The sequence below is a fragment of the Saimiri boliviensis genome, chromosome 19 (genome assembly GCF_048565385.1).
Source record: "Saimiri boliviensis isolate mSaiBol1 chromosome 19, mSaiBol1.pri, whole genome shotgun sequence".
NCBI lineage: Eukaryota > Metazoa > Chordata > Mammalia > Primates > Cebidae > Saimiri > Saimiri boliviensis.
Genome location: NC_133467.1, coordinates 15,522,119 through 15,548,076, shown reverse-complemented (window position 1 = coordinate 15,548,076; position 25,958 = coordinate 15,522,119). Strand labels below are relative to the sequence as shown.

The 25,958-nt window shown below is 34.2% G+C and overlaps 2 protein-coding genes across 6 annotated transcripts in view; one reads left to right on the top strand and one right to left on the bottom strand.

Moving 5' to 3' along the window:
- The window catches only part of RALGPS2 (Ral GEF with PH domain and SH3 binding motif 2), a 189,654-nt gene that overhangs the window by 102,062 nt on the left and 61,634 nt on the right, over nt 1-25,958 (top strand). The window lies entirely within an intron of this gene.
- On the bottom strand, nt 3,275-23,712 carry ANGPTL1 (angiopoietin like 1). 2 transcript variants are annotated; one of them, XM_003925335.3, is made up of 5 exons: nt 23,341-23,712; nt 17,404-18,250; nt 6,844-7,037; nt 5,308-5,578; nt 3,275-3,968 (listed from the first exon to the last, which is right to left on the bottom strand). In XM_003925335.3, the coding sequence occupies exons 2-5, from the start codon at nt 18,224-18,226 to the stop codon at nt 3,781-3,783; spliced, it is 1,476 nt and encodes a 491-aa protein (XP_003925384.1). In that variant the 5' UTR covers nt 18,227-18,250; nt 23,341-23,712; the 3' UTR covers nt 3,275-3,780. The 2 variants fall into 2 exon arrangements, with proteins under 2 accessions (XP_003925384.1, XP_074246248.1); XM_074390147.1 differs by lacking the exon at nt 23,341-23,712 and having other exon boundaries at nt 17,404-18,284.

The following is a 25,958-nucleotide window of genomic DNA, read 5'->3' as shown; positions in this document are numbered from 1 at the left end:
CAGTTACTTAGTTTAAGAAATGTCTAACTCATGTAAAAAATATTTTCAAAAATTATTAATAGTTTTTAACTCATATTTCTATTCAGATAATTTAAACAAAGTCTTTTTGCTGCTCTGTAGGAATTAAGAGATTTTTCCTCCCCTTTGATAGAATTTTTCTTAAATGTATAAGGCTCTGACACTGTTCTCAAAAATGCCTAATGATCAAAAAATGTTACTGGCTTTTAATATTTTAAGTTTCATTCCATTTTCCTTTTTTTTGGTTTGATTTGTCAATAATATAGATTATGGATTACCTTACTCTATCAATTATATGTTGTTATATATTATATCCTAAAACAGCAGTAAAGTGTCTTCACTCATTTTCTTTTGGATTCTGAGAATGAGCTCTGACCAAATGGCAGCTAGCACCTTTCCTTTAGCCAGAATTACATCCCATTTTCCATTACCTCATTTATAACTTTTTTTACCTTCATTCTTTTATATATTTAAAATTCCTCTAACTTCTTTACTGATATGTTTTCTGAAGTTTACTTTAGACCAAAAACTTCTGAAATAAAAGAGCTGGGGGTGGGGTTGTGTTAATTTCATCCCCATGTTCGTAGTGTTTTAAGTGCCTTGTCTTTCCAAAACAATAAGAATAGCAGCTATACAGATCTGCATGCTAATTGTAAACAGAATCAGATTCCCCTAACAGCAGTTTTGCCAGTAGTGTTTTCAACTGTGAATATTTCATTGATTTGTTTTGTAATTTTTTGAGCAAGCTTTAGCAGAAAAATAATTTCAGTAATGTTTATTCAACAGTTAGGCCTATATACCTGACACTGTACTTTATATAGGTTATGTAGTACGTAACAGCAGTTTTATAAGGTAAGTGATGTTATTTGTATTTTATAGGTGAAGAAACTGAGACAAGGAAGATTAAGTTGATGTGCTATAAAGATAATGCATTTCATTCACAGCTTAAACAAAGCATTATGGATTACATTAAAATTTTGGGTATCTGTGTTTAGGTTAAAATTTTGAGTTTATTCATCAGTCTTTCCTATAATTATAGGAAAATATAATTGAATATAACTTGATAACAGAGTTTATTCATCAGTCTTTCCTATAATTATAGGAAAATATAACAGAATTATAACTTGATAACAACCCCACTGATAAAACTAAGAAGTGGCCAGGCACAGTGGCTCACACGTGTAATCCCAGCACTTTCGGAGGCCAAGGCAGGTAGATTACCTGAGGTCAGGAGTTCAAAACTAACCTGGCCAACCTGGTGAAACCCTGTCTCTACTGAAAATACAAAAATTAGTTGGGCCTAGTGGCACATGCCTGTATTTCCAGCTACTGGGGAGGCTGAGGCAGGAGAATTGCTTGAACCAGGGGACAGAGGTTACAGTGAGCCAAGATTGTGCCACTGCACTCCAGCCTGGGCAACAAAAGCAAAACTCCATCTCAAAAAAAAAGAAAACTGAAAAGTGAACTGGTTTAAGATGGCCTTTTTTTCAGGGCAAGGTCACAGCATTGTAAATGTAATCAACTTGGTTGTCTTTTACAGACACTAGAATAAAAGACTAAAAACTTGTTAGGGTATAATAATCTTTAACTTACTACAAAGATTAATTTAAATATATGTAAACCATATTGCTTTAGTACAGATTTTTAAGTAATTTAAAATGTTTTCATGATTGCAGAAGATTTATTCTGCTTCTTATGTTATTAGCGGGAGTCCTAAGCAATATAATGCTAAGAAAACAGCACTCTAATATCATGACTCAGAGTTAAGTAAACATGAGAAAGAAAATTGATCTTTATACTACCAGGCATGAAGCCCAGAGATAAGTGTATTTGTAGGTGCCTTCTAAATTGCAAATTGCTGTCTACTTTTCGCATTTTCTAAAATCTCAAATTTTTAAAATCTACCTCAGAGAGGCCAAATGTTCTAGGCATTGATGGCCTCCCATTAGTATAGAATAGAGTCTAAATCTGTTGTAGAATAAAATTCATCAACTTATTAACCGTAACAACATAAAGAACCTTTCTGGATTGGACACAGTGTCTCACACCTGTAATCCCAGTGCTTAGAGAGGCCAACGTGGAAGAATCACTTGAGGCCAGGAGTTTGAGACCAGCCTAGGCAACGTAATGAGACCCCGTCTACAAAAAAATACAAAAATTAGCTGGGCATGGCGGCATGCACCTGTAGTCCCAGCTACTCAGGCGGATAACAGTTATATGCCCAGTTCCTTCCAGGAATCTTATAAGAGAGTCTTTGGTTCTGGAGTAGGTGGAGAGGGACTAAAAAGCCAGTTTAAGATGACCACAGGTAAAACAAAGAATAATGTCACTATGAGGTTTGAATATTTTGTTTAATTTGTCTCACCAGAAGTTTTATGTTGAGATGTGGCAGATAAAAAACATTAGTCATGTCGCCGGACTTGAGTTGTCCAAATGATTGTCTTCACATTAAACCATTCACATGCATAGTTTGCGTCACATTTCTAGATTTTCTTTTTGCTTAAGCAAAAGTTTCATAAGCTATCTTTAAAATTTTAACTTCACCAGTGAATTAAAGGAAGGTTACCTCTAAGCAGTGAATATATTTCTGGAAGGAAATTGCTCCAGAAAGTCTCTAGTAAAGTTGCTGACTGCAGAGATAAGTTAAAGACACTGTGAGACCAAGCATTACTCACACACACTGTACAATGGAATTAGCAGTTTGGACTAGCTACGCCCCTATGGGTTCTGCTCTGTAGCTGTTGAATCCTCAGTATTGGGAAAACAGCCAACAGTTCCTTGAATTTGTTTTAGTCCCACCTGCTCTAAGTATGCACTAATGCTTGTAAAGCTGTCCAGACTTTCTGATTTGAATTGCAGATAGGTTGGGTTTTTTTCCCCTTTGTAAGATCAGTAAATTAGGAAAAAAAAAAAAAAAAAAAGTAATAATTACTAAATTTATAATTGTAATTTGGATCAGTAGCACACTAAATATTCTGTGTTTTTGTAATATCAGTATTTTGTTGATTTTAGAACTACATAAAATAATTTCTGGAGATTTTGGTGTTCAGCATATCATTTGAAAATAACATTGAGAAATTCATTCATAGATTTGTCTTTATAAGTTGGCCATTTAAATGATGCATGCATTATTTGTGGGGTTTTTTTGTTTTTAAAAATGATAGGTATTTAATATGGGTCATGTTGTTTTGGGAAAATCAACGTAAGACGTATTGTTAAGAATTCAGATTTAATCATTACATGCGAAAGGCACAAATTCAGTTTGAAATAGCTTTTATTCAATGGAAGAAGTATTTTCTGTCGGCAAAACTAGAGGTTTCTCTCTAATTTTCTGTCTATATTTTTATAAATAAAATGCATTACTTGGCTGAAATTTTAAAAAAAAATTTTACTAGAAGTTAGAGCAATCTTAGATTTTAAATAAATTGTTAAGTATCTTGAACATGTTATTTAGTTATGATTTAAAATATAGCTAAGATTTGTTTTACATTGTGACAAGTATTTACATTTTAGAAAACAAACTGTATTTAGTCAACATAATTTTTAAAATAACTAGTATATGGATACACATAATTCTCTGCAGTAGCTGGTGGCAGATGAAACTACATTTATAGGTTCCCCTTTTATAGTTACAGTAAAATTCATTTGAAAAACTTTGTATGTAGAAATAAATTGTGCAAAGTAATATACAGGTAACATTTACATTTTTAAGAACTGAAAAGTACAAAGTTCTGTGTCGTTTAAATTGGTGACTGTCTCTCTTCAGTCAATAGGCTTGATCATCATCTGAACTGCTCTCAACGAGTATGACCCACCTCTGTATTCAGCCCAGAAAATTCCATCTTGGTGCTTGCTTCTATAATGGCCGCCTCTGTACCATACTCCGTTTAGGTTAGAATGTGCACAGGCATTGTACCACCAGCCTCCTTTATGAAAGTGAGCACAGTTTCCTTTGAGGAAAAAATACAGATATAAACATAAAAGTGTATTCTAGGTATGGTACTCTGCAATCATCAAAAACTTATCTGCCTTTAATTTGAACTTCTCTTTCTGATCCCGGTTACTTCTATCTTAGCAGTTTTAAATGTCTGCATTTATTCTGTTGCTGCTGTTGCATCAGCTACTTGAAAGATCACTTATATTGCCCTTTTTTAAATCTTGCTCTTTTTTTGCTTAATAATGTGCCTTTTTAAAAAGGGGGATTTAATTTCCTAGGTAGCAGAGTAGATGCAAGCAGTGTTTATATGTGAAAGAGTTACAGAGGGAGAAACTGGGAAGGAAAGGTACAGAAGAAGATAAAGTCTGAGGAAAATTGAATTCTCAAAATAGCAAAAAATAATACAAAGTAAAATAAAACCAGCAGCCAAATGAGTTTCTGTAAATAAGACATATGTTATGGTCATATCTCTCTTCTCTTTTCTCTTCGTTTACCAGTGTGAAATTGGTTAAAACAGAGCTGCTTGCCAAAATACAGCTGGAGAGAAAAACAAATCAATTTAGAGGAGGAGTGGGGGAGGATGGTGGGAGGGAATCTCTCTATCAGGATCAGAAACCTGGATTAAAAAATGAAAAGCATGTGAAAACTAAATTTAAAATTATATGAATGTTCTAATTGTGTCTTTCTAATGAAAATACTAATTTCCCTTCTGAATCGAGTTTTTTTGTTATTTCTGTACCACATGTCACAATCATGTTGTTTTTCCTCCTCAAAGAAATACTCTTACACCATGTATCCAAATGGCTTGCATCCTTCACTCCTTGTGAGTCTTTATTCAAATGTTGCTTTCTCACAATAGCTTTTCCTGGCAAACCTGTATGAAATAGCACCCATCCTAGGCCTTGCTGCCCACCACTTTCTATTTTCTTACTTGGTTTTATTTTTGAGAGTGCTTATTACCACCTGACAGATTGTTTTGTCTTCTGCAGTGAATAAGCTCCAAAGGGCAGGAACTTGGTTTACTCTTGTATCCGCAGCACCTACAACAGTGCCTGGCACATAGTAGGTGTTCAGTTAGTATTTGTTATGAATTTTAGGCACTTGCACTTTTTTTCCAGGTGAATGTGCTGCTGTTTTTTTCCCCAGAAATTTGTTTTTCACATAGATCACACTTTGGGATTGCCTTATAGAAGAGATCCCAAAAGCTCTTTCTTTGAGTAGGTTGTATTTCCTGTCAGAGTGACCAAAATTGACCTTTTTGAAAAGACTTTAATAGCATATATATTAATAGATTCTATTTAATGCATAGAAGGTGATGATTCTACAAAGAATGAAATTTTTTTCATACTTACCTGCATACATATCTTTATCTCTGTCCAGTGTGGTGAATTGTTTACCATTATGCCACATCATAGAATCCCCTGCATTTCCCTGGTAAGTTCCTAGGCGCAGTCTATAGAATTCATTTTCAGGTTCCAGACGAAAGCTGCTGTATTCTGCATAGACTTTTTTATCACTCCAGTCTTCTAATTCAATCAATAACTTGTAATTATCTTGATTGCTAAGCATATAGATATTTTCCAGTCCAAGCCAATATTCTCCATCAATGTTTCCAAACCCTTTCTAATAATAAATGAAGAAACATGAGTGCATAAATAAGTATAGAGATAGTAAACTTTTTTTTCTTTTTTTTGAGACCGAGTCTTGCTGTGTCACCAAGGCTGGAGTGTAGTAGTGCGATCTCAGCTGACTGCAATCTCCGCCTCCTGGGTTCAAGTGATACTCCTGCCTCAGCCTCCGGAGTATCTGGGGCTACAGGCTCACACCACCACACCCGGCTACCTTCTGTTTTTTGGGGGGGGTTTTGGTGTTTTTTTTGAGACGGAGTTTCACTTTTGTTACCCAGGCTGGAGTGCAATGGCGCGATCTCGGCTCACCACAACCTCCGCCTCCTGGGTTCAGGCAATTCTCCTGCCTCAGCCTCCTGAGTAGCTAGGATTACAGGCACGTGCCACCATGCCCAGCTGATTTTTTGTATTTTTAGTAGAGACAGGGTTTCACCATGTTGACCAGTATGGTCTCAATCTCTTGACCTCGTGATCCACCTGTCTCGGCCTCCCAAAGTGCTGGGATTACAGGCTTGAGCCACGGCGCCTGGCCTTTTTTTTTTGTTTTTTTAAGTAAAGATCATGTTTTCATGTTGGTCAGGCTGGTCTGGAACTCCTGACCTCATGATCCGCCTGCCTTGGCCTCCCAAAGTGTTGGGATTCCAGGTGTGAGCCACTGTGCCCAGCCTAGAGATAGTAAACATTTTTATAGGTAAGTGTTAAACATTCGATAGTGTAAAGATATTGGCTATTTATGTGGCAAGGTAAGCTTCCATTTTAGTTCATCACTTGAGTTTTATAAGCCACACATTGTCATTCTGTTTTTCGGTTTTTTGTTTGTTTTGCTTTCTTCTGATGTCAGTATTTATTTGCATAGCTAGCTTCAAATCCTACAAATAAGATAGAGACAAATGAGAATAAAATTTATCCATAGCTACTAAAAATATTAGTATACTACTCAGATCCTTAAAAAGGGTTTCTGGTATTCATCTAAAGAGCCCAACATTTTTTTCCTAATAGTAATCTTTGTAAAGTAGTAACGTAAGTCATCCAGACTGAAAGGGATCATTTTAAAGTGTATCTTCTGTTTTCTTTTTACATTTTAATTTTGACTTTAAAACCAGAGGTGAGAATCATTTTTTCCACAAGTATAGATAATGAAAAAACATATGGATAGTTATTTCTAACTCTGTATCTTATTTATTGCATGGAATCTTATTTATTGCATTATTGCAAGAGTGGGTTTATTTCACCTCCCTTAGGTTTGCATCACTGATTTACCTTATAATTTTCCCAGTTTCTGAAGAAGTTGACAGAGCCGTCTGTTCTTTTCTGAATAACAGTCCAACCTCCAGGATCCAAACTGTTTTCACACCATAGCTGCATTGGTCCATTGCTGTTTTCAGGTTTAATCATGTAAATCCCACTGACCGAATGCCCAGCTTCTTTTGCTTGCTGACAGTCTTTGAATGGTCCTATAATTTAAGTATCATTATTATCAGCAAACTTAATATGAGAAGAGACATATTAAAAGTTTTTAATCAAGTTATTTACAGCTACTACTTTCTATCACATACGTAATATTATATAAACTAAATAAAAGGGTGGCTCCAGTCCTGTTACTGGAAGATTAGTTTCATTTTCAACTGTTCTTTTCTTTGTCCATGTATGTATATTTTTATGTTGTTATATAATCCTAATACATGTAGAAAATTGGATTCTGTCTTAACATTTTCATGCACGCATAATCTCCATTCTAGCACTTATAGTTGCTGCACAATAGTCCTTGACATTGATATATGTTTATTCCTCTATCATTGGATGTTGAGTTTTTACAATTTTTGCTATTATAAAAACTCTGCACAAAGTATCTTCATTCTTATTGGATTCATTTTTTAATATTCTAAAAGTGCTGAGCGATCTGTCTACTGGATCAGGGGGGTATCAACTCTTTCATAGCCCTATATAGTACCCAATTTACAGCTTTGGAAATTTGATTTCAGTGGAACATGCTAGTACCTTGAGTATTTGTACTCATTGCAAATGGGGTACCAGTCAAATAAGTTTTAGAAATGCAAAATACTATGTTTCCCATTTGGAAATTCACAATATACATTCACATGTTAAAGACTGAGAAGCCCTGAAATAAACCAGAGATACCCAAACTCATAGAATCTTAAATTTCCCCCAATAACACTTAATAACAGCCCGTCAGGAGTGTTAGCATAAATGCCTATCTAAAGAGTTGTATCAATCTATATACCTAATAATAATTTTCTCATTTAATCTACAGTTACCTGGTGATGGTTTATAGGTGTTCTAGAGATAGGACAATTAACTAAGGTCATGTATCTTAGAAGGTGGTAAATCCTAGACATAAATCCCTGTCCAATCCCAGAGTCCCTGCTCTGCACTCCTGTGTTGCATGCATTTGTCATTTTATTTCATAATTTTAGGTATTCTCTATTTTTAATCCACTAATAAGTTCTTCAGATTTTACAAATGACAACACATTCTGTGAAATTACTTTTAGGATGTCTGACTCTTGAACCTGAAATTTCCCTATTTTTGGATCTAATTAATATTCTTCAGTTTCATCCTCCTCCAGTCTTTCAAGCCTTTTTAAATAAACATGCAAAATATATTAAGGGATTTAGAAAAAAGAGTTACCCTAAAGATCTCTTAGAACAAAAAATGTATAAAAATTTTGATTGTCAAATTTTATATTTTACTAGAAATTTTAAAATTCTGACTTGCATAATTTTTAGAAATTATGTGAGCGTTAAGTTCTTACAAGAATTTCTGTACTATAAGGATAATAGGATTGTTGAAATTTTGAGAAATGTGTTATCTATACTTTGCCAGATATGTACAATTTTCCTTTGGGGCCTTATTGGGATAGAATTAATCTCATTAGATAATTGTGCAACTATAACAATAGAAGGGGTTCTTAGAGACTATGAGCTCTTCCTTGTAGATTGTTCCCTAGGACAGACAATTTTTTTTTTTTTTTTGGCTTCATGTCATCAATGTTTAAACCATTAGGAGACTGTCGATAATTTTTTGTTAGTTAAATTTCTCATTTTAAATACAAGGAAATTGAAAACTATACACAAAAATCAAGAGAACATCAGTTTCTGTAGTCCACTTGTTTATTATGTTGCATTGATGTTTTTTCTCCCTTAAATTTTTAAAAATTACAATGCAATGTTTATAAATAGTACAAACTACTAGTAAAGTTTTAAGAAACTTAAAGACTTGTGTCTTTCTTGGATTATATTTATTTTAGGTATTGTACTTTTTAGTTCTGAAGTTTCAATTTGATTCTTTTCTATAGTTTTCATTTCTCTTTTGAGATGCCCTATCTTTATATTCATTATAAATATATTTTGCTTTAAGATACTGGAAATATCTATAACCACTACTTAAAAAAATTTTGTCCTTTCAGTTTCAGGTTTGCTGAGAGTTTTTATCATGAATGGACTTTGGATTTTTTGAAAGGCTTTTAAAATTATTTTTCTTTTTAAATTTTTTTCTAACTAGACACATCACAGGAATCAAAGGCTTTTTATCTGCCTACTGAGATGATGATAGGGTTTTTCATTTTGTTGTTGTTTGTTAACACATGAATTACATAAATAAGTGTGTGTTGTTTGGGGCTTTGAGCCTGTCGCCCAGGCTGGAGTGCAGTGGTGTAATTGTCATAGCTCACCACAGCCTCAAAATCCTGCACTCAAGTGATCTTCCCACCTCAGCCTCCCAAGTAGCTAGGACTACAGGCAAATGCCACCATGCCTGGCTATTTGTTTTTTGGGTGGGGGAGAGATGGGGTCTTGATATGTTGCCCAGGCTGGTCTTGAACTCCTGGTCTCAGTGTTCCTCTGACCTTAGCCTCCCAAAGTGTTGGTATTACAGGTATGAGCCACTCCACCAGCCTTTACGTTGATTATGTTTTGAATGTTAAACTAACCTTGTGTTCCTGGGATAGTCTTGACTTGGTGAAAGTATTCAGAGGCCTTAACACGATACCTAACAAAGTAGTCATCATCGGTAACTGTTGGTTCCCTCATTTCTGCTTTATTACTCATCTCAACATATAATGGTAGCTTATTTCATAATTTAGTAGAATATTTAATATCTGCTTTTTTAATAAATTTAATATAGCTCATCAAAGATTAATGTATAGTCATTTCTACTGCAGAGAAATATTACTGAAAAACCTCACGCTCTGCAAATTCATGCATTAAAAATAATAGTTAATTTTAGCTGTTAACATAATTTGTATTTAGCTGCAGTTACCTGTGGCATAAAACGTTAATATGCTTGGAAAAAAATCTCATGTAAACCAGTATAACCTCTTTGTTTTGCTAACACTGTTTTCCTTTTTCACCAGTCACATATGGGCTACTTCACATTACAGAAACATGCATTGTAGTCAAGTTGGAAGAAGGATAAAGAACCTATATTTCAGAAAAGATGAAATTTACAGAATTTTTATTTCCTATGTGGGAGTGAGAGGGAAAGAAAAGTGAATTATGACTGCAGGCTCATACTTAGATTATTTTGTGTAATTCAGGTAGTATATTTGTTTACTTACAGTATTCATAGGCAAGGACAGTTTAGCACACTTAGGAATTCAGATATGTAGATATAAAACTATATGATTACTAGTAGTAATGGTTCCCAGAATTCCCTTTTTTTTTTCCCTTATTCTTGCATTATTCTTTCAAGAAATGTCTTTTCTGCATCTACTATAGGCTAAGGACTGTTTTAAGCTCAGGTTGGGGGTGAGAGAAGTGGCAAGAGAGAGAGAATTCCACTATAATATACTTCGATGGAGTTATATAGGGCACATGGTAGCAAAGTCTAAGAACTAGCTTACCGAGATCTCTGAGGAGCATTTCTCTTATTTTAAAACCTATTTGTATTGTACTTCATGCACACATGAAAGTGGTTTTGTTATAACATACAAATACCACATTTTGTAAATTTACATAGTCTGTTACCTTTGTATTGGTTATTCTATGAATATCATTTTTGTAAATGTTCACATTCGTTTGAGTATAGTTTTGACAGTTTACATTTAAGTATATATTCAAAGGATGGACTTTTATTAGGTTATTTGCTTTGCTGCAGAAACATCAGTGTTTTGAATGTTGACAGATTATTTGTCAAGTATCATTTATGGCATAGAGTTATACTCATTGTCTGCTATTTAATGGACACTCAGATGATTAAAGCAAAATGGAGAGTTCTGGGTTTTCTGAATCCAGCTTTGATTTGATAAGACTTCAATTATGCAAATTTAAGATTATCTTCAGCTTTAATTTTCAACCCATTTTTGCATTGGGCTTTGTATTTATTGTTGGATGTCTGTTAGACTTAGGAAAGTATAGTTGAAGTTCTTTTTCAGAACATATGGATAAAATTTAGCAGTGTTTATAGCTACTTTTTTCTCCTCAGTAAAGATATTAAATATCAGAATTCAATATTTGTTTGTATTTATTTTTATAAACATACCATTAACCTGTCCTAGTCCACTGTATATTGTTGATCCTGGCAGAAATATTTTCTCATTATTACTTGCAAACCTTATTTACTTTCTGCCCTAAACTTAGATTAGATCTCTTGTCCCTATCTTAAATGTTGTCACTGCTTTTTCTGTAACATAAACAGCATTGCTTGATAGAAATTGTTAAATGACAAATAGAAAATTTTAAGCTTTGTTCTTGAGAAGTCAAATTTAATTTACAGGTTTGCATAATTTCAGAAATAAATTGATTGACATGTAAATCAGGAATTTGTTCACGATGATTCCAGTGGTATAGACTGGAATTACCTTTCTTTTAAAATAGGCATAGCAACAACTTTTTTTTTTGCAAGAGTCTTCTCAAAGCAGAAAACTGGAATTCTATTCTTTGAATTTGAAGAACCAGTCTCTCTGTTCCTCAGTTTATGTGAGGATTAAAGTTTATATGGGGCTAGTGAAATCATATTAATACCTCTGATTCACAGAAAGAAAAATGTTGACGAGTCATGCCAGATTATCTCCCAAGATGTATTTTTTATTAAGAAATAGTTTTGAACAGTGAGTTTAAAAAGAAAAAATAATTTCATACTTTGAATAGCAGCTTTACTGGGAGCCATCTATAACATATGTGTTCTTTTTCTCTAAAAAGAACTTTTTAATTATAAAATTACAAAGAAAATCCTTTCTGTGATATGAAACAGCCAATTCAGAGTTTTCAAATAATTGATTAGCAAGTAGAATCTTTTGAGAGGTAAACTTTTCCGTTGGGTTGTGCATTAACTTCCAAATTCAACATTTCTGGAGTGGGAAGTTTGAGACAAATACTTTCTAAAGTGACATTAGAATCTTTCTTGTAATGATATGAATTGCTTAATATCTGTATGTTTAAACTGCATTTAGCAACCCAAACTCTTATTTGTTTAATTATTAAAGAATTTATTACTTTGTTATAACTGGCTAATACAGTCATTTTCCAACAGCCCCTTGGCTTAACTAGTTTTTTTGTTTGTTTTGTATTAAATGTTAGTATAAGTATTCCACTGAAACCAATTATACCTAAAAAGTGTATTAAGAAGCATTATACATTAAAAAATATAAATATTTGGTGATTTAAAATTAGCCTACCACTAAGAAGCATATTTTTAATTTCTAATGACTACTTTCCAAGTAGTCATTACCTAATACCTAATGTGACAAGGAAAGACACATAAAGGGAAGTGTAGTAATTAATGGTGGTCAAACCATGTCAGATCATACACAGAGCACTTTTACCTGTGTTCCCTCATCTAATCGTCACAATTTATTTTACAAAAGAGGTAACTGGGCCCCAGAAAGCTTTGCTAGAATCCAAGTTTACTGATATTCAGATCTATGCTTTTATGCATGGTGAAGGAACTTTCTCCACTCAGCTCCCCTACAAGGAATAAACTTATATTTATAAACATGCTATTTTTGAGTAATTTTTTTACTAACCCAAAATGCAGGCACCAAATAACATTAACAGTTAAGACTTTCATTGATTACAACTTGTCAGGTGTATAATTACATTCTCAAACATTTTGTTTTTAAGGTAGAGAAGAAGGTAATGGTTTTGAAAAATGTTTTTTATCTAAATACTATTTTCTGTAACTTCATGGGTTTTGAGGTAGATTTTTCTTGTAATTGTTTTAAAAAAAAATTAAAAATTGCCTGTCCTAACACCTTTCATAAAATGTGGCATAAACGTACAGTTCACTGGCATTAAGAACATTTGTATTGTATAGCCATCACCACCATCCATCTCCAGAACTCTTCATCTTACAAAACTGAAACTATTAACTCCCCATTCACCCTCCGCCTAACCTCTGGCAACCACGATTCTACTTTGTGTCTATGAATTTGACCATTCTAAATACTTTATGTAAGTAGAGTCATAAAGTGTTTGTCTTTTGTAACTGGCTGAACACCTCTTAAAATATACGTTGTATATTTTCACCTTATGCATGTAGAGACTTTAGAATGACCATGTACCTCTATGTAAAGTATAGTAATCAAAATTTCTTGGTCCCAGGGCATACATAAGTACACCAGTAGCTGTCCATCTTTACCCTTTCTGTGGAAGCGCCTAAACAGCCTGAGACATTTTTTTCAGAGAGATGTAAAAATAATATAAGTGAATAATTGAGCACATTATGTAAAGAAAATAGCCAACCTGTTTGTTGTTGCTTGTAGTAATTTCATTTAGTAAGAATCACAGAATATTAGAATTTGAAGAGGATATCAGAATAGTCCAATCCAGCACTCTCACTGGACAAATGAGAAAACATAAACAGTGACTTACCCAAGGTCACATAACAAAGGTAATGGTGGAACCAGGTGTTCTTACTTCCATGCTCTTTCCCTTATATGTTCATTAATGTACTAATTAGTGTAGTAATTCTTATGGTGTAGCAAATTATGCCCTTGAATTTAAGAGACCAACATTTATAGAATAAAATAAGTAAAAAGTTAATGCTTACATAAAACAACAAATAATAACAGAAAAAGTTATCTGTCCTTAATTTTTACGTTAAAGAATCATTTATTGAAGATAGGTACACCATTTTTTCATTAAAACAAAATGTGTTTAAGAGGACTTTTGACATACTAAATCCCTAACATGAGGTTTAATTCTGTATCATTAGTGGATTTTTTTGTACTAACTCTGAGTGTATAATAAAACATAGTATGTTTCCTTTTGTATAAGCATTTTTTTAAAGAAAAGTTTGTAGACCCAGTGGATTACTTTATATACCACATTTTCCCTTTGGAAATCAAAAGGATTGAGTTTTTTGTTTGTTTGTTTTTGGAGACAGAGTCTCTGTCGCCCAGGCTGGAGTGTAGTGACATGATTGGCTCACTGCAACTTCTATCTCCCAGGTTCAAGTGATTCTCCTGCCTCAGCCTCCTAAATAGCTGGGCTTACAGCATATTAAAATGTGAATAATTATTTCTGCTAGAATTGGTTATACCATCTACTCAAGCTTTGGGATCACATAGAATACTTCATGGCAGTTGTTTTCATACTTACATAATTGTATACCTCATCAATTTAAAAATTTACACACCTCAATTCTGTTTATTTATAACTTACATATACAAACTACTGATAAATTATATAAAAGCTTTCATAAAACAAAAATTTTAAAGGATTTCAAAAACAAATTTTCTCTTTTTCTGTTTCTTCTTTCTATACCCAGTGGATCACTTTACACACCACATTTTCCCTTTGGAAATCAAAGGAGTTGAGCGTTTTTTTGTTTGTTTCTTGAGACAGAGTCTCACTTTGTCACCTAGGCTGGAGTGTAGTAGCACGATCAGCTCACTGCAACCTCTGCCTCCCAGGTTCAAGTGATTCTCTTGCCTCAGCCTCCTCAGTAGCTGAGATTACCACCACACCCAGCTAATGTTTTGTATTTTTGGTAGAGACAGGTTTCAACATGTTGGCCAGGCTGGTCTCAAACTGCTGACCTCAAGTGGTCCGTCTGCCTTGGCCTTCCAGAGTGCTGGGATTACAGGCATGAGCCATCATGCCCGGTGAGGATATTAATAATGATCATCATTTACCCAATTTAATGATACTCCAGGCTATTACTACTGTAACTTAGAACATTATAAAATGAACAAATCCAATATGATATACTAAAGTACTTTCATGAGGGTCTTTAGAATGATGACTTTAAGAAGCTCTATAAAAATGTTGCCAAATCAGCTAACACTTATTTAGCAGCTGCAGATAAGACACAGTAACCATCTACCAGGAAAGAGCTTATAATATAGTTGGAAGCCATCTTAGTTAGATGTATTATGAGTATATGTAAAGAAAATTGTTAATTCAAGAGGGGGTTATACGGAATGTCTTATGTATGTTACAGAGAGTAGAGATATTCATGGAGAGCAACAATCATTTCAAAGCTGTGAGAGTCAACAAGGGCCTCAAGGAGGAGTTGCACTTTATTTATTTGTTTGCTGGGTTGGTTGGTTGGTTGGTTTGGTTTGAGCCTTACACTTTCAATAGGCAGGAAGCAAGGAAAATATTTAGGGGAAAGTGAATGGATTTATTTTATTGAAACAGATGGGTTTTACGTAGGAAACTAATGGAAGGTCCACTAGCAAAGTAGGCTTGATTTTTTAGGAGGGAGGACATTATTCTTAGCCAGACTAAGCAAATTGAACTCTTTCTGTTTGCAATGGGAAACTGCTGAGCAGAAGTGTGATATGTGAGTAGTTTAAGAAGGTGGGTCTGCTTGCAATGTAAATATATTTTGATGGAGAGAGAAAACAGAGTTACGGCAGTTGGCAGGCTATTTGTACAGTTGTTAATAAGAACTAACATTTGAGTGCCAGGCACTGTTCGAAGCACTCTTCAGTTGTTAAATTGTACAAGGTAAATACTGTTATCATTCCCATTTCACAGGTAAGGAAACAGACACAGATCATTTTTTTCCCCTAAGATCACATGGCTGGAAGCCTAGGAAGTCTCTGTCTTCTAGCTGCTGTTGTGAATCATTTGAATCTAAACTAGAGTTCTGGCTCTGAATAGAAATGAGGGGCATGCACACAAGAGACCAGAAAGGGGACATGGTACAATTCAGTGGACTGTGTATGGGACAGGTGGGGAAGTTCAAAGATGAGCCTAGCTCATTTGGAAATGGGTGACAACATTAATCAAAACAGAGATGTTGAAATCAGATGGTAAAAAGACAGCTGACTGTCTTCCAGAAGCATTCAGACCAGCAAGGAGACAGATATATAAATAAATAACTTCAGCGTAATATCATACAGAAAACATGTTTGAGAAACAGTCAGTGATTTGGGGAAAGAGCCACCTAGGTATGTTTGTTTGAATCTGGGAATTCACAACATCAAATATATTATTTGAGTTAAGCCTTGAGATCTGCTGAATTGACAGATAAGCTAAAAAAAAAAAAAAAAAGGTGTTTCAGTAAAGGAAGATGTATGAGGTAATGGTGAAATATCCAAATGCAAACATCCAGCTTTGGTTAAATCAGGAGGGAGCACTCCGTTCAGGAATCATCTGAGCAGTGGTGATACTTGAGGCTAAGATATTCTAAAGTAGAGGATCTTGAAGAAAGACTTTTAAGGCATAGAAGGAAGAAGATGCCAGTGAAGTACCTAAAGAAATAGGAAGAATATTAAAATGTAGAAGGCCAAGAAAACAGGGCTATGAATAGCCAAGTGGTATTCACTGCTACAGACAGACGAAACCACTTCGTGATGTATTTCTTTCCAGTCTTTATTCTATTTATTGTTGTTGTTTAAAATTATTTCATAGTATATGTTTTATGTCCTGTCTTTTCAATAAGTGAATGAACTGTAGTTTCTTTACTCATTTTTGCTTTGTGGCATTTGGGTTTTCCCTTCCACTCTAAGGAAGCAAATCAACTTGTAAAGGATTCTGGGAATGGCTTATGAGAAAATAGTTGCAAGTGTAAAATAAACGTAAACTACTGGTGGGCTTAGTGAACTAAAACAAAGATTAGTTATTCATCTTTGTTTTCTGGACACCTAGATCAGTGACTGATACTGAATGCATGAAGAAAGGAAGAAATGAAATTTAAAGGTAGAGTTCAGAATCATGTATGATCAATGCAAGAGGTTTTTATATAGCAATGAAAATTTATGTTTCTTAGGATACACAGCACTAATTGTTGTTTGTTTAGCCTTGGAAAATAGAAGGAATACCTTTTCTTCATGAGGATGAGGGCAAGAAGGCATGGGTTTTGTAAAGATGCTTTCAAGATAAGAAAGAACAAAACCAGAATCTGATTAGACTTACTGAGTATAGTAGTAGATACATCATCTACCGAGAGTGGAGATAATTAGGTATAATTACAGCTTGAAGAGAGTGAAAGGAATATTTTACATGTTTCTTTTGAAGAAGATGGTGGTACAAGCAGCAATAGGTACATAAAAGAATTGTTGGGCAGCAGCAGTGACCCAACTGGGAGCTGATAGGATGGTTGTGGCGTGCAGGAGTGATTTGGAGTAGAGCATGGAGGTATTCCTGTCTCAAGACTGCTTTTTTCAGAGTATCCACTAAGTTTTTATAAACTCCTAGAACTTTAGAGCTGGAAGAGGAGATGTATTTAACTTCAATTTGTGATACTAATAAAAAACAAAAATAGACATTTTCTATAACATGTATAACATATATTTGTGTATAGTAACATCACAAAATGAAGAATGAGCATTTATTATGAGCATTGTTTCATAAAGCATAAAAATACTAACCTCATAACTCCCACTTCTAACAGTAAGAGGTAACTCACCTTCATTGATGAAAGTTACCGGGGGTATCTTGAAAGGGCTTTTGGTGGGAGAAGTTGCCAGATCAGGTAGTGGCATTAAATCTCTGGGATAACCTGGATCCCTCTGAATCTCGTTACCTCCCAGCAGACCAGGAGTATACTGATGGCTGTTAGGAATATGTTGTGGTACCACCTGGACAAGAGGGGGTGACACATGGGTGTCTTGTCGGGAAAATATCCTCAAGCATTGTTCTTCCAACAAAGTGATCATCACTGATTGGTTATTGACGAGATCAGTCAAGGAAGCATATTTCACCTCTAGTTCCCTGTATCTCGTTGCCATCTTCAACATTTCTGTGGTGACATTGAGGATTTTGTTTTCCAGTTGGGAAAGTTCAAGTGAATTATCCCTTTTACGGATAATCTCATGTAATAGTTGCATGTAGAGTTGAGTAACACGAGAGTTCATGTTACGGCTTTCCTTTCTCAGCAGCTTTACCTCATTCACAATGTTTCCATCTACATCCACCACCAGTTGCAGAACATCTATCTCCCGCTTCTGCCTGGAGAGCACATCCTTCAGGTTTTCAAGGTCCATCCTGGTGATCATGTCTTTAATGGTACTTGCATCTTGCCCTTTGGTGTTGACACAAATTGGCCCTGTTATTCTTTGTTCAGGTACCAGGAATGTGTATGAACATTTCTTTACTTCCTCTTTACCATCTGTGGCACGAGGGTATCTTCTCTGGGTTATTTTTTTAATTTTGAATTGTCCTCCTCTACAGTGTCCAGCGTCCACTAGCAGGAAGAATAGCACACCTAGGGTCCAGGTAAAAGCCTTCATTTTGAATGAGGTTGTAAATGATGTCTTTTGAAAAACAAATAAATGAAGGGAGAAAGCAGAAAGAGTTCATATTGACATATGTTAAAGTCAGTAATATTAAAAACTATCAGAGGGAGGAAAACTACTTATTGGTATTGATAAATTAGGCTAGAATTAACTTTATTAATTTCTTAAATTTAATATTAAGTTGTAGTACTTTGGCATTTGTTTAAAGATGAGGTTTCAGAGAATAGTTCTTCCAGCTGCCACCTTATTATAGTGCTTTTTGTTCCCCAGTTTATTGAGCAGATTTTGGTCAGTGTTACTCTGTGCAAAGGTACACTGCTAGGGCTGTTGAGGCTTTTGAGACCCTGATAAGATAGCTTTCTTACCTTTAAAAAGCTCCCTACCTTAAGACTATGAAAATGGTACAGTGTATGTAAGGCACTAATTAAAACATTCTTGCCTAACTAGTATTAAAATTACCAGGTGACCTTACTAGCCAAAGTTTTGGATTCATACTATGCACTTCCAGTTAAATTGGTCCTCTGTAATAAATTATGTCTTCTTCGTTAAAATGTTCAATAAAGTTAAACATTTCAGACAAATCTAAACCCAGATAGTTTTAGCATTGTGTTTTTTTATTTTTATAGCATCTCCTTTTGGGATTAGTGACAGGTTTTAGAATGATAGAATGCTCACAGTCATTGTGGGTAATTATGTTTCCTGAACCATGATTATATGTACTGTAGCTTATAGATGATTCAGCAGGTTCGTTCTTCTAACAGAAGTCCTACTGAACGGTATTTTAGTAAAATGTTAGTAATTTTCTACAACCATTAGCAAGGAAAGAAACATAACTGTAATTAAATACGAATGTCAAAGTTGGAAAATGCCTTAGAGACCCTCTCATTCAAGAATCTCTCTGTACTCTATGCATGTTGAAAGCTGAGGCAACACAGGATTAGAACCAGGTCTAGATCAGATTCTCTGACCCATAGTCAATATTTGTAACAGCAGCACGTATACTAAAATATGTGCTTGGAATGTTTCATTTTTGCTGTAGCAGATGAGAAATACTTGTTCTTTATAGTACGAATTCTTCTGAGGAAACAGCTTCAAGAGCCAAGAATTTTTCTTTTCTCTTTACTCCCACAAGAGTAGGAGCAGTAGAATGGGGTAAGGTATGTTCACTCCATTGGATCTACTAACGAGCTGGTCTAATACAGGCTACCTTTTCACTCTTGAGAACTTGATACCTGTCTGCCATTTTTGAAGGATGGCAGTTGATATTCTAAGACAGAGCTTTTCTGTCCAAATTTCCACATAAGTAACTGTTTCTTGATTTAAGAAACCAGCTTCTAGATCGTTTATGCCTGTTACTAATAATAATACAACAGTAACAGCAGTTAATATTTATTGAGTGCTTGTTCAATGTTAGTCATATTTTAAGCCATTTTCATGTTTTACTTATCACCACAACCCTATGAAGTAGATTATTATGATCCCCACTTTCAGATGAAAAACTTGGCATCCAGAAGTTAAGTACCTTATTACAGGAGTCATACAGCTTCATAGTGATGGAGCCAGAATTTGAATCCAGTCTGAAGACTTCAGAGTTCACGTTTTCAATTAACCAAGACATTATATGACAAGGTACTAAAGAAATTCCTAACAGCAACACTGTTGACAATCCCTTATATTTATGTAGCTTAACACATGTTAGCTATTTGCATTTACAACGCTGAAGTAAATGCTGTATCGTTATATAAAGGCATAAAATCCTTGAGAAGCTAAATCACTTAAATGGGATTCAAACCTTCTACTCTTCTAACTTTTCTAGACCTGTGATTTTTATCCTAGTCATGTCATAACCACAGAGGAGTCTTAAGTTTATGTTTCTTGCTTTTCACAGCCTTTTCCTGGTTTATATCCACTTTCATTGACCGGTTACTTAATTATGCAAAAGTATTTATGGATAATTTTTGGTAGAATTTGTGTCCAAATTCTGCGAAACCGTTTTTTACATCTCAGACTTCTCTGCAGTTATTTCTCTCCCTCCACATGTATTCTGTCAGTTGGTAGTGACGGATCTACCTATGATTATGGACCCCTCCCAAGAACAAAGGTCATGTCAGTGAAATATAGACTCTTCTGCTGTCGTCATGAAGACTGCTGCTACTCTCACTTTCTAAAACCATGTTCTTTTGTTTTTGGCATTTTTCAATTAATAGTGTCTTCAAAATGGGCAGATAATGAAAATAAGGCAAATACGAAGTATAGAGAATTCTTTTACTAACGAGAGGGAATGAAAACAAAAGATAGGGAGGACGTAATAATCTGTATTTCTATCAAGGCCTTCTTTTGCTGACTGATAGCCAAAGCACACATGGGTGAAAAAAATTTTTTTTTTCTTTTTATGTTTTCATACCTTGCTTCCTGACATCTATAGAAAATTTAGACAGAAACAGTCATCTATTTTATTTTTAAAAATAGACTTTTACTATACAGGAGATACCTATACCAAAAACCAATAAAACATTTATTATATGTCCAGGTTGATGGAATTTAGACATGGAATTTAGCCTGGGCTTTTATTTTCTTGTCTCTAGCAAATAAAAGTCATTCTCCTGGGCACATGTATATCATTTTTTCTATATATTTAACTTACCTACTGCTAAAGTTTGTTCATTTTAGTACTAGAATAGAAACTCTTAGATCATAAAATTATTTTACTTAAATAATATTTACTATGAAATAAACTACCAAAACAAGGAAAATGCAGGAAGTAATATAAAACTCCAAAACAAATACAATTTTATGAGCAGTATTCTGATCGAACAGCTTGTATTAATACCAGACGCAGATTTTTAGAGAACAGCTAAAAGCACATCATCCAAGACTGCTGTTAGGACTTTGCATCAGTGTTGTCATTGAAGAACAAAAACTCCAAAATGCTAAAATTTAGATGAATTAAAAACAACTTCCTTGTGTGTATTCTGGCTTGGCTCATTGTGGTTCCTATAAGAGTAAGGCATAAGAGATATCACTGCCTACCATAAGAGAAAGTAATCTAAATTAGTATTTAAAGGAGGCAACTAAAAGTTTATTTTTTTAATAAGTATAATAATGTAACATGTGGGCTGAACTTGAGTCTACTGAGAAAGAGGGAATCACTATTCAGGGGTACTGTATACACAATCTAGGTCAGCTGCAGCTGGCTACTGCATTTTTAATAAATGCGAAAGTATTGGCTTCATTGTCACTTAAAGCAGGGTAAGGACCCACATTTCTTAAGTAGTAGACTAGCTACGTCAGGAGTAAAGAACTAGTTTTAAAAATACATTTACTGTTATGTTTTCTAAAAACATTCTCTTATTTGATATTTTCTCACGTATGTTCAGTTTTGAAGTGAAAGATCCATAAATCTATGTTACCTCATAAAACCTTACTGTGTATGTTAAAATTTTCCTAGGCCCCAAGAGAATGTTATAAATTAGTTAGAATACTTAAGTTTAAATCTAGTCTTGGTGTTTTTAAAAAAGAAAAAAAATGCATTGGGTTAATTTTATTAGTAGCATTTCTCTTCATAGTTGCTTCATTGCTAGCTACTAGAGAGAAGAAACGAAAGTTAGGATTTGCCTTCTTTCAGATGGTAAACTCATAGAGGCATTTAGCTGGCTGTGTCATGCACTGAAAACAGTATGAGGCAATGAAGTAAATTTATGAAGCCTTCAGGATATGTTAGATAAAGAACTGCTAGATTGTGAAATATGTTCTGGGAAGAGACTTGGAACAATCTAATCCCCTGGATATATTTAAGAAAAGGATAAATAGCTATCTGTGTGATTTGGGGTTCAGATTAAATGCTTGCCTTAAGACAGCATCAGTAAGAACTGAGGCTTAATGAAGTCCGCACTTTCCATAGAATGCAACAACAAAAAAGAGAGATAGCAGTATTTCATATCCACTATTGCTTGGAAATTTTGTTAGAATTTCTTGTAAAATCTGTGTTGAACAGAAATCCTGCCAGTATTTACAGTTTTAAATCTTTAAAGAAAGGACATCAAAGCAAAGTTGGAAAAAAATTTTAGCTTTACCATTATTTGTTTGTTCAGGATTCTTAATCATTAATATCTTTAATTTTTATAAGGCCAGAGGAGCCCCAAATCTAACAAACCAATGTGTCTTTGGTTTAAGGCATGCTACTGGTAACTGGTGATTTTATCTTTAATTGTTTTTATAATGCAGGTAGACAAAGCTCCAGATAAAATATTTAAGGACACCTTTTAGGTGTGCTTAACGAACTTATTTCTATCTAAAAATATTATATATTTTTGGCCTTTTAGTCATGTATTTAATTAATTATATCTTCTGAGTTCTTATTTTCTATTGTTAATAAATATTGACTACTTACATAATGCTTTTGTGTGTATATCGATAACTTGCTTTTCCAAGTAATTCCAGTTGTAGTGAGTTTAATTTCTGTTATCCAAATTAAATTGCTATTATATGTAAGACTGGAAAGCTATTTAAAATTTTGAGTTGGAACAAGAAGTGTCATAAATCAGTCTTAAATCTGTACAAGAATTTCTGCTTAATATTTAGTTATACTGTAATTGAGATTTTGTTGCAAAGACTGTCAGCTGTTTTTATACCTTAGCTTTGTTTTATGACGGCGCGAAAGCCAACAGTTTATGTATATCTTCAGCACACATGTTGTAGCTTCAGGAAGAGAAACTAATTGTGTTTACAGCTATTTTCTTTAGTTTGTATTCCTTTGTTTTTAGTCATTAAGCTTTAAACCTTATACATTTAATCTGTTACTTGTTAAAATTTCTTTCTACTGTCACTAAAGCACTTGTTTTCAGCAACCCAGCATGGCATGCATGTATCAGTCTGTTATCATACACACTAACTGTCATTAAGTTGAACCTCAAATAATGCATTAACCATCACACAGTACTTAATGTTTTTATGTCAGGTTGCAGGCTAAATCCTTTTTCAGATAAGGTAAACTGTAGTATATTCCAAAGGTCTTTGTTTAGTAAAGATTCTGAAATTTCTACTACAAATATTAAATAGTTATGCATTTGATATACATAATATTTTTAAATAAAAGAAATATTAAATACCTTTTTGTATCTGTTGATACAGTGAATCCAGAAACTTGCTGCCTTATTCTTGATTTTAAAAATCAGTGTAGAAGTTTGTTCATCTGTTACTTTAATGGAAGCTGCATTTTTGTTTTGGACCGTTGAATCCACGCTGTAAGAAGGAACTTCTTTTTCCTTTTACAATACTCATCAATTGAATTTGACAAGCAACCTATGTAATTTTAAGTAGTATAGTAGAAGATCTGGTCTGTGGGACGTCTTTAATCCAGCAGAGAAAGCGTTGTAGCTTTGCTCTGTCTGCCACATGGAGAAATGCAGTAACCAGCTGCAGCTGACCTAGATTGTATATACAGTACCCCTGAATAGTGATTCCCTCTTTCTCAGTAGACTCAAGTTCAGCCCACATATTACATCACCAGAAATTGCTGGAGACTGGGGGCGGGAATCTCCTCCTTAGGATTTCCTCTTTGTAGCCTTACATAGAGGGGTGGGATCAGCAGGAGGTTGAATAGTTTTGAACAAGGAGAGATTGTGTGCAGGTTGAAGGAAGGGCACCATCTAGAAACAAACTATCATAGTTCAGCGGGCAATTATAAAACAAACATTTTAGTCTGCTGGCCAGAGATCTTTTAAGTTGAATACAGAAAAAAAAATAGTATTCAACTTCACTTAGAAGTAGTTGCAGGCTGGTGAGTTTGGTTTTTGTTAACAAAGAACAAGAGCTAGACTTTGTCAGGAGGCAGCCACCTAAATAATGTAATACTCTGTATAGTCTAGAAGAATTTGTAAACATTTTACTTATTAAGTTGCTAATGAAAGTTTTAAACTTACAAGATACTTGATACTGTTGTAATATGTTATGTCTTACCATGAAATGTGTCTTAAGAGAAAACTGCTTTTATATGTAATTACCAAACATAAGTCAAATTCTTTCAGATAGTTAATACTTTTAAATATTAAATTGTGGTGTTACATAATGTCACATCCTCCTATTCTACAAAATGACCCTTTTATTATTAATTGATGTGGTGTGGTTTAAAAACAAACATAACCCTGAACTGAGTGAAAAAACAAAGAAGCTCTGACTCTCCACTAACTATGTGAACTTAGACAAATGACTTTACCTACCTCTGTCCAGGTTCTTCTGCTATGAAAATAAGGTGCTGGAAGATTAATTAAAGTGTTGAGTACAACTATACTGTTTTATTTCATTGACTGAAGAAATGTTAAGTAATTCGGTAGCTGAAGAAACACAAATTTAGGCTTAAATAACTTAGCTTAGTACTTAAGTACAAGTAGTGGAGCTGGGATTTGAATCTAATGCCAAAGCATTATGCCATACTGTCTGTCATTGATTACCGTTACCTAGTTGCTGTAAGCTGCTTCTAGATAAAACTTTTGGGCTTTCTGTGCATATCTGTGCTTTCCCTTCCTTGTTGCTATAGCTCATGCTGTTTTTCTCTTTCTGTTAGGCCACACTGTTGATCCATATCCTTTATTTAAAGTCTGAGCTTATTTTCTACCTTTTTCACAGAATCATTTCTTTGAATTCTTATGCCATGTATAGGTATACCAGAGGTTGCAAACACAAGGGCCTAGAAAGGCAAATGCTCACAAGAAGAATGGAGCAGATAATATAAATCAGTGAAGTAAATCAGTAGTAAGATAATGGAGAGAAATGAAGGTTATGACAAGTTGGCATCCTTATGGTTAATTTAAAGGGACCTGCCTGCATCTTCTCAGCTATACTTGTTGTGGCCATGAAGGATTATAAGACAGTGTTTCCAGATCTGCCCATTTTACAGGAAAAAAAGAGAGCCATTTAGATTTTTCCTGTGATACTTTCTGAATTTAAAAAACATTGGGACAAATGTGCTGCCAGCTTCTGGCCTCTGATGTATTTTATTTATAATTTCTTGATTATTCAGTAATTATGTTGTAGTCACTAATGGTTTAAATCTGGGAAAAATAAGAGATAGTAAATTCTTCCTGAGCTTTTAAATTTGAGCAGTTTGGAGCTTTCTAACTTGAGCAATTAATAATATCCCTAAGCAATATAGGAATTTGGAATGACAGGTATTTAGGGACAAATTATGGTTAGATATGTTAAACTGAAAATGAAAGTCAGGAGCTCATTTACATAGAGAGATTTGAAAGTCATCAGCAATTAGGTAGTAGCTAAAGCTATGGAACTAAGATACTAGAGAAAGTACACATAGAATGAAAAGAAAGATTAATGACAGACCATGATTCCAGTTTCTAGGAAACCAGCTTCCAGGAAACAGGAAAAAGCAGAATGGTTGGGGTTTGAGGGAAGATAGGAAAGTTCAAGCTAGGAAAAACCTGGGAACTAGAAGAGAATGGTTACAATACAGCAGAGAGATTACGTAGGAAGGGGAAACCAAGAGAGATGTTTTAAGTCTTAGAATGAAAAAGTTATTAATGTCATTGCCAAAATAAGTGATAGATACAGATTTCAAATTATTTAGTGTGTTGAAGAGTGACTATATAATATTTAACTGACAAATTAGTGTGTACAATAGATTAAGAAATTAGAAATCAAAAAGAAAAAATGGACAGAAACATTTATTACATGGAAATATAAATGTTTAACCTTTTTACTAATCAAGGAAATA

Coding starts and splice junctions, on each gene's coding strand:
- ANGPTL1 (XM_003925335.3), bottom strand. CDS start 18,226: ATGAAGGCTTTTACCTGGACCCTAGGTGTGCTATTCTTCCTGCTAGTG. Junction 7,038..17,403: donor GGTAACTTTCATCAATGAAG/GTGAGTTACCTC, acceptor CTTAAATTATAG/GACCATTCAAAGACTGTCAG. Junction 5,579..6,843: donor GAAACTGGGAAAATTATAAG/GTAAATCAGTGA, acceptor ATTTATTATTAG/AAAGGGTTTGGAAACATTGA.